The sequence below is a fragment of the Myotis lucifugus genome, unplaced genomic scaffold (genome assembly GCF_000147115.1).
Source record: "Myotis lucifugus unplaced genomic scaffold, Myoluc2.0 scaffold_109, whole genome shotgun sequence".
NCBI lineage: Eukaryota > Metazoa > Chordata > Mammalia > Chiroptera > Vespertilionidae > Myotis > Myotis lucifugus.
The window spans coordinates 226601-239811 of NW_005871157.1; the positions used below are offsets into that span (position 1 = coordinate 226601).

Below are 13211 nucleotides of genomic sequence, written 5' to 3' on the forward strand. Positions count from 1 at the left end.
GGCAGTTAGGGGTGACCAAGCCAGTGGGTGGGGGGCAGTTGGGGGTGACCAGGCTGGCAGGGGGGTCAGTTAGGGGCTATCAGGCAGGCAGGCAGGCAGGTGAGCAGTTAGGAGCCAGCGGTTCCAGACTGTGAGAGGGATGTCCCTGGGATTGGGCCTAAACCGGCAGTCGGACATCCCCTGAGGGGTCCCAGATTGGAGAGGGTGCAGGCTGGGCTAAGGGGTCCCCCCACCCCTGTGCATGAATTTCGTGCACCGTGCCTCTAGTTATGAATAATGCTTCTTTGAACATTTGTATATGTTTTTGTGTAGACATGTTTTCACTTCTTTTGGGTATATACCTAGAAGGGGAGTTGGAGAGTTATGTATTAACTCCATGCTTAATATTTCGAGGAACTGTTAAACTTTTTCCAAAGAGACTGCTCCTTTTTATATTTCTACAATGCCATAATGAGGGTTTCAATTTCTCCACATCCTTATAAACACTTATTATCAATTTTTTGTTTGTTTGTTATTGCCTTTGTGAAGTGGTATCTCATTAGGGTTAGTGATGTTGAACATCTTTTCATGGGCTTATTGGTCACTTGTGTATCTTATTTAGAGAAATGCCTATCAAATCCTTTGTCTATTTTTCAGTTGGATTATCTGTCTTTTATAGTTGAGTTGTAAGAGTTTATATATTCTGGATGGAAGTCCATCCTTTTATTTCTTGTACTTTTGGTGTTGTATCTAAGAAGACTTGGCCTACTCAAAGGCATAAAGATTTACTCCTATGTTTTCTTCCAAGAGTTTTATAGTTTTAGCTCTTACATTTCTGTGACCCATTCTTAGCTAATGTTTGTATATGGTATAAGGAAGGGAGGGAGTCCAACTTCATTCTTCTGCATGTGGATGCCAGTTGTTCCAGCACCATTTGTTGGACCATTTGTCTTGGTATCCTGATGAAAATCAATTGACCATAATGTATGGGTTTATTTCTGGACTCTTAAATCTATTCCATTGATCTATATATCTATCCTTATGCCAGTACCAAGCAGTCTCGATTACTGTAGATTTATGACAACTTTTGAAATCCGGAAGTGTAAGTCCTCCAACTTTGTCCTTTTTAAAGATTGTTTTAACCATCTAGTCCCCTAGAAATTCCATATTAAATTTAGGATCATCTTGTCAATGTCTGCAAAATAGGCAGCTGGGATTTTGATTCAGATTGTGTTGAATCTGTAAATCAATATAATGAATATTATTGTCTTAACAATATCAGATCTTCAGATCCATGAACATGGAATGTCTTTCCTTTAGTTATATCTTCTTTCATTTCTTTCAACAGTGTTTTATAGTTTTCAGAATACAAGTTTTGCACTCTTTTAAAAAATTAGTAGACTTTATTTTTTTATTTTGCTTGAGTATATTTTATTTTTTATTGATTAAGGTATTACATATGTGTCCTTATCCCCCCATTGCCCCCCCCCCCACCCGTTCATGCCCTCACCCCCCTGGTGTATGTTATGTGTCCATTGGTTATGCTTATTTGCATGCATACAAGTCCTTTGGTTGATCTCTCCCCCTTAGACTTTATTTTTTAGAACAGTTTTAGGTTTACTGTTTAGGTTTACATTTTACAGAAAAAATGTGCAGAAAGTACAAAGAGTTCCTATATACTAGCCTGTGCACATTCAGCTGTTTCTATTATGAATTAACAATTTGTTATGAATTGACAAAGGATATTGATACATTATTATTAACTAACTAGAGGCCCAGTGCATGAAATTCATGCACTCGGGGCAGGTCCTGCAGTCCGGAACCCTTGGGGGATGTCTGACTGCTGCGGAGGCGGGAGAGGCTCCCGCCACCACTGCTGTGCTTGCCAGCCATGAGCCCGGCTTCTGGCTGAGTGGCATTCCCCCTGTGGGAGCACACTGCATTGAGAGTCTGCTCCCTGGTGGTCAGTGTGCATCATAGCGACCAGTAGTTCCACTGTAGGGCCGAATGTGAGAGTGCGCAAACCAGGCTGAGGGACCTCACCAGTGCACAATCAGAGCTGGGGAGGGACATGGTAGGTTGGCCAGCAGGGGAAGGACCGCGGGAGGGCTCCAGGGCGTGTCCAGCCTGTCTCGCTCAGTCCCCATCAGCCAGACCCCAGCAGCCAGCAAACCTACCAGTCAGAGCGTCTGCCCCCTGGTGGTCAGTGCACATTATAGTTATTGGTCAACCAGTTGGAGCATCTGCCCCCTGGTGGTCAGTGCACGTCATAGGAAGCGGTTCAGCAGCCTTAGCATATCATTAGCATATTACGCTTTGGTTGAATGGCCAACCGGACGACTGGACATTTAGCATATTAGGCTTTTATTATATAGGAAGTTCATAGCTTACATTAGATTTTACTCTAATGTGTTTCGCAGTTCTATGGGTTTTGGCAAATGAGTGTCATAGATCCATTATTATAGTGTCATACAGAATATTTTCACTGACCTAAATATTCTCTCTACATTATTTATCCATCCCTCTTATGAATCCTTGGCAACCACTGATTTTTATATATTATCTTTATAGTTTTGCCTTTAAAAAATTATTATGAAATATTTTATTCTTTTTGATGCTGTTATAAATGGAATTGTTTTCTTAATTTTATGTTCAGATTATTAATTGCAGGTATATGAAATACAATTGATTTTTATATATTGATCTTGTATCCTTATTTTATGAATTCATTTATTCTAATAGTTTTTAGGTGAATTCTTAGGATTTTCTATATATAAGATTGTCATCTATAAATATAGATCACTTTACTTCTTCCTTTTCCATCTGGATGCCTTTTACTTATTTTTCTTGCCTCATAGCCTTGGCTAGAACTTTCAGTTTAAATAAAAGTGGCAAGAATGGACATTCTTGTCTTGTTCCTGATCTTAGCAGGGGAAGCATTCCATCTTTTATCATTAAGTACGATATTTATATGGGTTTTTCATAAAAAAAATTTTTCAAGTTAAGCAAGTTGAGGAAGCCTTTTTTAAAAAAATATATATTTTATTGATTTTTTACAGAGAGGACGGGAGAGGGATAGAGAGTTAGAAACATCGATCAGCTGCCTCCTGCACACTCTCTACTGGGGATGTGCCCGCAACCAAGGTACATGCCCTTGACCGGAATTGAACCTGAGACCCTTGAGTCCGCAGGCTGACGCTCTATCCACTGAGCCAAACCAGTTAGGGCATTGAGGAAGCCTTTTAAGCATATAGATGCTGGACCCTACCATTAAAGGCTCTGATTCAGTGGACTGGGATAAGGACCAGGTGTCTTTATTGTGAAAAGGTATATAAGAAAATAAAAGTTATAAAGTCATTCTGCCCAGGATTGAGAACATCTGAGCTATCCTAATTGGGGTACTTTATATTTCATTCTTTTCAAACCTATATTACCACTCTCATTCTTCCCCTTCAGCTGAGAACCTTGAACTTCATACCATCAGTTCCCTAAATGCTGTATTCCTAACTCCAATTCTTTTGGGTGCTACATAGTGGGAAATGGGTATATTGCATAGGTTAATTTCCATTCATATACTGTGTTTGATTAAGAAATTGTATCGTGGCCTGGTTGGTGTTGCTCAGTGGTTGAGCGTTGACCTATGAACCAGGAGGTCATGGTTCGATTCCCGGTCAGGGCACATTACCGGGTTTCGGGCACGATCCCCAGAGTGGGCATGCAGGAGGCAGCTGATCAATGATTCTCTCTCATCATCGATGTTTCTCTCCCTCTCCCTTCCTCTCTCTGAATTCAATAAAAACATAGTTTTAAAAAACAAAGAAATTGTATTATGATATATATATATTTTTAAATTTTTTTAAAATATATTTTATTGATTTTTTACAGAGAGGAAGGGAGAGGGATAGAGAGTTAGAAACATCGATGAGAGAAAAACATCTATCAGCTGCCTTCTGCACACCCCCTACCGGGGAAGTGCCCGCAACCAACATACATGCCCTTGACCGGAATCGAACCTGGGACCCTTCAGTCCACAGGCCGATGCTCTATCCACTGAGCCAAACCGGTTAGGGCGATGATATGTATTTTTTTACCTATAAGGAATATAAATATTTGATGACCCTAACTTATGGCTAATTTTCTTCCTAATTATAACATAGTACTTAGAACATGATTGTTGATAACCAATGTAAATTATTTGTAGGCTCTTTTCTCAACCTTTTGTGTTTTGTTTTTGTTTTAAAAATCAATCACATTTAGTCTTGCTGCTAACATTGTACTTGTGTTTTATCAAAATGTAAAAAATAACTCATTTAATCTGTATGGTGAATAATAATTATTTTGCTTCTTTTAGGACACCATGTAAAATTGAACCCAGTATAAACCATATTCTAAGCACAAGAAAGCCTGGAAAGGAAGAAGGTGATCTCCTGCAAAGAGTTCAAAGCCATCAGCAAGCGTCTGAGGAGAAAAAAGACAAGGTGATGTACTGCAAGGAGAAGATTTATGCAGGAGTGGGGGAGTTCTCCTTTGAAGAGATCCGGGCTGAAGTTTTCCGTAAGAAATTAAAAGAGAAAAGGGAAGGTATGTGTATTGATCTATTTACGTTTGTCAAAATAACTTAACTTGGTTGTAGGAAGGTTAGTATATTAAGTCTGAGGAAAATTGCCTTATTTTTTGTATGTTTGTGATGTTTCTATGGTTTCTACTGTTTCTCTTTCTATTTAAGCTGATCTCCCAATGCTGCTTTCCATGAGACCCCTGAGGGGAAAAAACTAAGCAACTAAGTCTGTGTTCAAAAGTAAAGGAAGAGAGGAAGCCCTGAACTGTAGGAACATTTCATATTCACCATTGTAATAGGCAGACAGCTATGATACCTGACATACATACATGTACATGCCATGCCTCCCCGTAAAGTACTTTCCTCATCGTGCCTGAAATATTTCACTTGACTTTTGATACTCTACCTGGAATTTCCCCCAGGGTTTATTTAGGTTAACATACTCAGTCACTTAGATGATATTTATTTGTATTATTTCTTAAAGACAGTATCTTCTTTCTAAATTAAGGAAAGTTTTACTGTAAAAGGAGAACTTTGGAATTTTGGGAAAATGGGTAGCAGTTCTGTTCTGGAACCTAGAGTACTTGGGGCAAGAGGTAGTGCTGAATGGGCTGAAAAATATTGAAGTATAGTATTTGGAGCTTAAGGCGTTAGAAGATAAGGGATAGCACAGAAAAGGAGGTAGGGGAGGGTCCAAAAGTAAAGTTCATCCATTTAGATATTTTGACTAGGATCTATACGAAGAAAGAAGAAATATATCTTTGTACACAGATATCCAGAATAACCTACTATGGAAAGAGGATATGGAATATGTAAGGCTAGCTGGGAAATTTGACCATTTCTTATAATTTACTTGTGAAAAAATAATTTCTGAGTTCCAGGTGACAAGTTAGAAGCAAACTTCTATAAAGCAGACTGTTATTAGTAAGTTTGGAATGGCCTTCATTTGTCATATCAACTATATCAAGATTGACAAAGGTGCTCTGGGTTCAAATTAATGTATTGAAAAATGGAACCTATGTATATAGGTAGGAGAGGGGGAATGGTTAGAAAGCAAGGAGATGGTTGAGGCTTTTAAAAAATGGGAACCACCCTAACAAAGAAGTAGGCTAGGAGGGTAACCTAATATGAGCTGGGAAAGGAACTTAATAGGTACTCAGATAAAAAAAATTAGTGTTTCCTTCAACCTAAGTATCCATCAATAGATGAATGGATAAAGAAAATGTGTGTGTATGTGTGTGTGTGTGTGTGTGTAATGGACTATTAGTCAGCCACAAAAAAAGAATGAAATCTTACCATTTGAAACAACATGGGTAAGTCTTAGGGATGTAATGAATAGCATGGTGACTATAATTAATAATGTTGTATTGCATATTTGAAAGTTGTTGAAAGAGTAAATGTTAAAAGTTCTCATCACAAGAAAAAATTTTTACAACTGTATGGTGACAGATGGTATCTAGACTTATTATGGTGATCATTTTGCAATATATACAAATATAGAATAATTATGTTGTGTACCTGAAACTAACATAGTAATGTCAATTATACCTCAAAATTTTTAAAAATTAAAAGAAAACAGCATGAATAAAACAAACAAAATCTTCTGTTTCTTTAGGAGAGGTCTAGCTTATACCAGATATATAGATGTAAGATGAAAGTACATTTTATTCTCAGCTAGCCAAAGAAGGACCTATGTTAGGGTTAGATGGTATTTGAATAGATGAGAAGACCTCTGAGGCTTTTTAAATACTCATTTCCTAAGCTGGTCTCTGAATCTAATTCATGAACATGTAATTCCCCTGCTATGTATAGATTGCATTCTTATAAATCCTCATGCCTATAATGAAGTGGTTTCTTGTTACTATTAAAAACTGGCTTCAAAGATTGTTGCTGATTACTTGCTATCAGGTAGGAATACTAGAAATAAGGAAGCCACAGGTAGGGCCTACAGAGAAACAAGGTAGTTGTACATTTTTCCCATTGCTACTTCCAAACCATTTTTTCCCTTCTCCAAAAACTCTAGCTCCTTTCAGATCCATGTCCTTCCATTTTTTTTCCTACCTCTTGAGCCTCCTTAGTCACTCCCCATCATTCATTAATTGACTCAGTACCTAGCTCTGTATCTTCCTTTCCATCCCTACACCATCCAGTAGTATGGCTTCTCAATTTCATGGTTGCCATACCTCCTGTGATCTCTTCTTCAACCCTACTGCCCAACTCTTCACATGGTCTTACTGTTGACCTTATCACCCAATAACTTTTTGACCATGCACCCTGTTGATTCAAGCCAAAAAAATCCAGAAGTCATCTTTGATCACTCTTTTTTCACTCTGCCCCCCAACTAATGAATAAGCCCATCAACTTTACCACCCCAAATTTTCCAAATCTTTTATCACCACTCCCATTATTAATCCAAACCACAATCTTTTACATTGTTTCGTTACCTCAAACTACAACTAGACTTTCTACATTCACTCTGGGCTTAACACAATCCGTTTTGCTCACAACAAATGATCTTTTTAAAAAATCAGGTTATGTCACTTCTTTACTTAAAATTCTCCATTGTTTTTCATTATCTTAGAATGCAATATAAACTCTTTACCCCCATGTGACTTGGCCTCTGCTTACCTCTCCAACCCCATCTTTTACTTTTTTCCCTCTTACCATACTGCATACCATGCTGGCCTTCATTTGGATCCTTGAGCACAATGATATTGTTCCTTCGTTAGGGCTTTTGTGCCAGCTAGTCTCTTGGCCTAGAATCTTTCCCTAGTCTGTATAACACTGGCCCTTAATTATTCAGGTTATAGCTTTATAATGTCTCTTTCTAATAATGATCTCCCCTCATCACTGGCCTTAAATAGCCCCTGACTTCCATCCCATACCCAGTCACATATTTTCACATCACCTATTTTACTTTATTTTTAAACCTGATTTTCATGTTAATGTGTATGTGTGTTTGTCTCCCCCAAATTGAATTTTAGCATCACATGACCAAGGACTTTGCATTATGTACCACTGAGATGTAAATGCTCAGGGTTGTGCTCAGCATGTAGTAGGTACTTTATTTTTTACTGACTGAATAAATGAGACCTCAAGTTGAGGGTTCTGCACCACTTATATCATTCACATCTGTAATATTAACATCCATATTGAGGACATGAAACCCAAACGCAGTTTTGACAGAGTAAATTGCTATGAGGAGTAAATGCCTCAGCCAACCTTATTGTTTCTAGCTGAGCTACTGATCATTGCAGAAAAGAAAGCAGAAATGCAGAAACAAATTGAAGAGATGGAGAAGAAGCTAAAAGAAATTCAAACTACTCAGCAAGAAAGAGCGGGTGATCAGGTTACTTCTCTCTTTTTTTTAATACGTGAAACTAAAGTTTATTGAAACAAATTTGTGCAATGTAAAAGCATAGAAGGTAAAAGTCCTCAACCCCCATTTAGAGTTTTCTGTAGTTCCTTAACTGTTAATAGCAGCAAAGTTGAATAGGAAAGTAATTTACAAGTGATTTCAAATTGAATTAGTGGCATGTGAAACAATTTATTAACTTCTTATATTCTAAACCATTGTTTTGTTACCTCTAATTTTAGCTCTTTTTTTTCTATTCATTCTCCATTAAAATGGGGTTAACTAAAGAAATTCAGTATATGCTTGGAATTCTCATAACAGTGCCAGTTGGTACTAGGAACATAAATTATTGGAAAGAACTTTTGTGGAACAGACATTTTATCTTATTGGTGGATATCTAGGGGGAAAGTATGATAAAGCTAATTTTGGAACTAAAGATTGAAAATAGGTAGCATTTTCTAGATAGAGGGGACAAATTGATTTTATTTATTTAATGCAAACAGCAAGAAGAAAAGATGCCTACAAAAGAGACAGCTGAACTGCAAATTGCTTCTGAATCTCAGGAAATACCAGGAATGACTGTGCCCAATTCTGTTTGTCCAGAAAACTCTTGTGCCAGGTAGGACCACATTGGTGGAAAGGATGATGCTTATGGGAAGGCATTTACAACCAACCTCTGACTCTCTAGTGACTTGAAGTCTCTTTGACTTCTGTAGTATCAAGACATGATTTTGCAAGTCTCTGTCACAACATAAACTTTGATGCTGATGAGGGAGGACAGGGTAATGACTTTTTCTATTAAAAACTAACAAACATTATAGAAGCAATCAAATATAAATAATTGTTTAAAAGGCAAAACTGCCCATTTCCACCACCAAGAGATGACTACTATTAACATTGTTTTTGTTTTGTTTTATAAAACTGCAAGTTTAGCCCTGGCATGTGTGGCTCAGTTGGATGAGCATCATCTCATACACCAAAAGGTCAGGTTGATTCCAGATCAGGGCACATGCCTGGGTTGTGGGCTCTATCCCCAGTAGGGGGCGTGCAGGAAGCAGCCGATTGATGTTTCTCTCTCCTCGCCTTTTATTTCTCTCTAAAATCAATAAAAACATTTTTTAAAAAACACATGAGAGCCCTAGCCAGTTTTGCTCAGTGGGTAGAGCATTGGCCTACGGACCAAAGGGTCCCGGGTTCGATTCCGGTCAAGGGCACATACCTTGGTTGCAGGCTTCTCCCCAGCCCGGGCCCTGATCGGGATGTGTGCAGGAGGCAACCAATCGATGTGTTTCTCTCACATCGATGTTTCTCTCTGTCTTTCCCTCTCTCTTCCGTTCTCTCCTAAAAGATCAATGGGAAAATATCCTCTGGTGAGGATTAACGACAACAAAAAAAGAAACACATGAGAGTTTACCATTTTGTAATCTGCTTATACTATTAAAGTAACTTAACATCTATTATCAAACATCTGTAATAATAAAAGCGTAATATGCTAATTAGACTGGGTGTCCTTCCAGATGACCTTCCGGACAAAGCCGGGGCTGCGAGGGAAGCCTGGGTCCCGGGTGCCAGAGGGGAGCTGGTGACGGTAGCCGAGGGAAGGAAGGTCTACTCTTGCACGAATTTTATGCATCAGCCTCTAGTCTTTATATAAAAGCCTAAGCAACCGGCCGCCTGGCCGGTAGCTATGATGCGCACTGACCACCAGCGGGCAGACGTTCAACGAAGGAGCTGTCGAGCGACAGCAACTTTGCAGAGTGCCCTTTCGCACTCCAGGACCCCTCCGGATGTTGGACTGCCAGTTTCGGCCCATTCCCCGCAGGCCAGGTCGAGGGACCCCACCTGCCAGAGGGACCCCACTCACTCCGCAGACGCCCTTCGAGCCCCGGTGCCACCCCAGTGTGGCTGGCCGGGGAGGGACTGCAGGAAGTTGGCTCCAGGGTGTGTCCAGCTCGCCTTGCCCAGTTCTACCCCGCTGGCTACCTTCTAATTAATTTACTTTTAATGTGTACGAATCCTTGCACCGGGCCTCTCTTATTTCTATAATGGCTATAATGACTGAAGGTTCCATCTTTTTAAAGAATTTTGATTGACAGTACTAGAATATTTTCTTTATCTAGGAGTGAAAAGATTAATAAAAAAGCCTCCTAGGCTTTTTGTTGTTAATCTTCACCCAAGAATATTTTTTCCATTGCCTTTTTTTTTTCTTTTTCTTTTTTTTTTTTTTTTTAGAGAGAGAGAGAGGGAGGACGGGAAGGAGTGGGGGAGATAGTGAAACATCAATTGGTTGCCTCCCGCACAAGCCCCAACCAGGGGCTGGGGATTGACCTGCAACCCACGTATGTGCCCTTGATCAGAAATCGAACCTGAGGCCCTTTGGTGCGCAGGCCCATGCTCTAACCACTTAGCAAACTGGCCAGAGCAAGCCTACTAAACTTAAAAATTCTTTCTGTGAGTAGTAAGCACATCTTTTAAAACAATTTTCTTTATAGGGAAACTTCACTTGCAGAAAACATTTGGCAAGAACAACCTCATTCTAAAGGTGAGTTGCATTTGACAGTGTCATGAAGAACTTGCTGATAACCCATGCTTTATATAACAAGTGATAAATATTTTTCTTAATTACAATAAAAAGAGTTGAAAGAAGGCAGAGAGGGGGACTAAAGTTATTATTGTATCTTTGAATCATGGAATCTATATATATAAAAGCCTAAACAACCGAACAACCGCTCACTATGATGCGCACTGATCACCAGGGGGCAGATGCTCAATGCAGGAGCTGCCCCCTAGTGGTCTTTGTGCTCCCAGAGCCAACTTCCCGCAGCTGTCCAACCTCCCGCGGTCCCTTTCCCCGGCCGCCCTGATCCCTCCTATCAGGATTGGGCAAGATGGCCCGATCGGCCCAATCGCCAGCCAGGCCAAGGAACCCCACCGGTGCATGAATTCATGCACTGAGCCTTTAGTTTATTTATAAGCATATGATTTGATATGAGACATTCAAAAAAGTGTTTTGAAATATTTGGTTTAAATGTAAATATAAATTTATACTAACTACCAAATAATCTTCCACTTTAGCTAGTGTACATTAAATCCCTCTCGGAAATTTAGTATCCAGCAGCCAAGACTGGAAAGTGATCTTTGGAACAAAGAAAAAAACTTAAAACTAAGACTATTGTATATTCCAATTTGTTATCTTTTCCATTTAGAAACATGTTAAAATGGTAAGAACATGAATATCACCATAAGTAGTTACTTTTTAAAAAAAAACACATTAAATCAAATCTGAGTAAAGCTCTAATTCTAATAAACCTCCCACCAAATTTTTATAGGAAATAAAAGCAGGGAGGAACAGGTTAAAAAACACAGAAGGATGTGATTGGCAAAAAAATTTCAGCATTATGGAGCAAACAACCCAGTTTCTTCAACAACAATTTATTTTTTAAAAATTCTATGGAATAAAAGTGACTTGGGAGACATTTTATTTTACTATTTATTTAATTTTTAGAGAGGAAGGGAGAGGGATAGAGAGATAGAAACATTGATAAGAGAGAAACTTTGATCCTATACACCACTCACTGGGGACTGAGCCCTCAAACCAGGCATGTGACCTGACTGGAAATCCAACAGGGGACCTCTTAGTTTATGGGTCAATGCTCATCCATTGAGCTACACTGGGTGGGCTAAGAGACATTTTAACTAGTCACAATACATGGATCTTACTCTGCATCCCCAGTTCAAACTTTATAAAAAATTTTGGTAAAATGTGAAACTTCTGATTGAATAGTTGATATTCAGAAATTATTAATTCTATAGTTATGAATCATGCTTTGAGATTATGCTTTTTTAAAAAGAGCCTCTCATGGAAATACATACTGAAATTTGTATAGATGAAATGATATGATGTCTTGGATTTGTATCAGAATAATCTGGAGTTGGGTTGAGTTTGGGGAGTGTGGTAGTGGTGGGGAATAAAGATAAGCAAGATCATCCATGTTTAGATAATTATTATTAAACTAGGGCCGGGCTGTCTGGGCGGAGGGGCCGTGTGCGATTGGCCGGCCGGCCCCGCCCCCGATTGGGGTTGGGGGGCCGACTGGGGACATGTCCAGCCATAGGGAGGGGCTGTGGGCCGGCTGGCCCCAACCCCAAATGGGGTGGGGGGTGCCGATCGGGGGCCCAGCAGCCTGGGAGAGGGGCCATGGGTGGTTGACCCTGCCCCTGATCAGGATGGGGGGCCGATCTGGGGTGGATCCGGGCAGGGGGAGGGGCTGCAAGAGGTTGGTCGGCTGGCTCTGCCCCCTATTGGGGTTGAGGGGCAATCAGGGGTAAGGGCTGTGGGCCGATCAGGGTGGTGGCCGGGAGCAAGGGGGTGGGGTGTTTGGCCACCCTTGATCGGGGTGGGAGAGCCTGGTAGTGGGCAGTACTTACTAAAGCAGTGATGGCGAACCTATGACACACGTGTCAGAGGTGACATGCAAACTCATTTTTTTGGTTGATTTTTTTTTGTTAAATGGCATTTAAATATATAAAATAAATATCAAAAATATAAATCTTTGTTTTACTATGGTTGCAAATATCAAAAGATTTCTATATGTGACACGGCACCAGAGTTAAGTTAGGGTTTTTCAAAATGCTGGCACGCCGAGCTCAAAAGGTTCGCCATCACTGTAAAGGATACTTATTGGGAACAGTAACTAGGAAGAATGGGAAGAGAGCAGGTTTGAGCAGAGGAATAAGTAAAGCTATAATGCTGGCCAGGGATCAGCCTCAGCAAACCACATAGAGAGCTCTTGGGTCAATGGGGAAAAAAGGAGACATATGTACCTGATCGGGCTGGTTCGCTGGCCACAGTGGGCATCATAGCAAACGGTTGTTACGGCGTTATGGTCACTGGCTTTTTATATATATAGATGATCTTTAATGTGTTTGAAATTATCCTATCTAATAAAATAGTAACATGCAAATTAAATGTCACTCTCTCACTCCGTCAGAAAGATGGCTGCGACCACGGAGCTGGAGCGAGCAGGAGGCTTAGGTTGCCCCTGGCAATGGAGGAAGCCAAGCTTCCCGCCTGCCCTGGCCGGCCCTGAGCTCTGCTCAAGGTTACAAAGTTTCAATTATAGAAGATAAATAAATCCCAGATACCTGCTTCCAGCTGGCATGGCCTCCACTCAAGGAGGGGGCTGGGAACCTGGTTGCCAGGGCAACCCAGGCTTCAAGCCGGACCAAGGCAACAAAGTTTCAATTATAGAAGATAAATCCTAGATACCTGTTTCCAGCTTGCGCCATGGCCAGCCTGGAAAACGGCCTCAGCCTCAC

The 13211-nt window shown here is 40.2% G+C and overlaps 1 protein-coding gene across 2 annotated transcripts in view; it reads left to right on the forward strand.

Annotated features, from left to right (window-relative positions):
• The window catches only part of BUB1B (BUB1 mitotic checkpoint serine/threonine kinase B), a 65805-nt gene that overhangs the window by 32854 nt on the left and 19740 nt on the right, over positions 1–13211 (forward strand). The window contains exons 9-12 of one of the 2 annotated variants that reach the window (XM_014459417.2): positions 4331–4560; positions 7774–7886; positions 8396–8511; positions 10385–10434. In XM_014459417.2, coding sequence (XP_014314903.1) covers positions 4331–4560; positions 7774–7886; positions 8396–8511; positions 10385–10434 — 509 coding nt within the window. The remainder of the gene's footprint in view (positions 1–4330; positions 4561–7773; positions 7887–8395; positions 8512–10384; positions 10435–13211) is intronic. The other variant, XM_014459418.2, reaches the window with a different exon arrangement.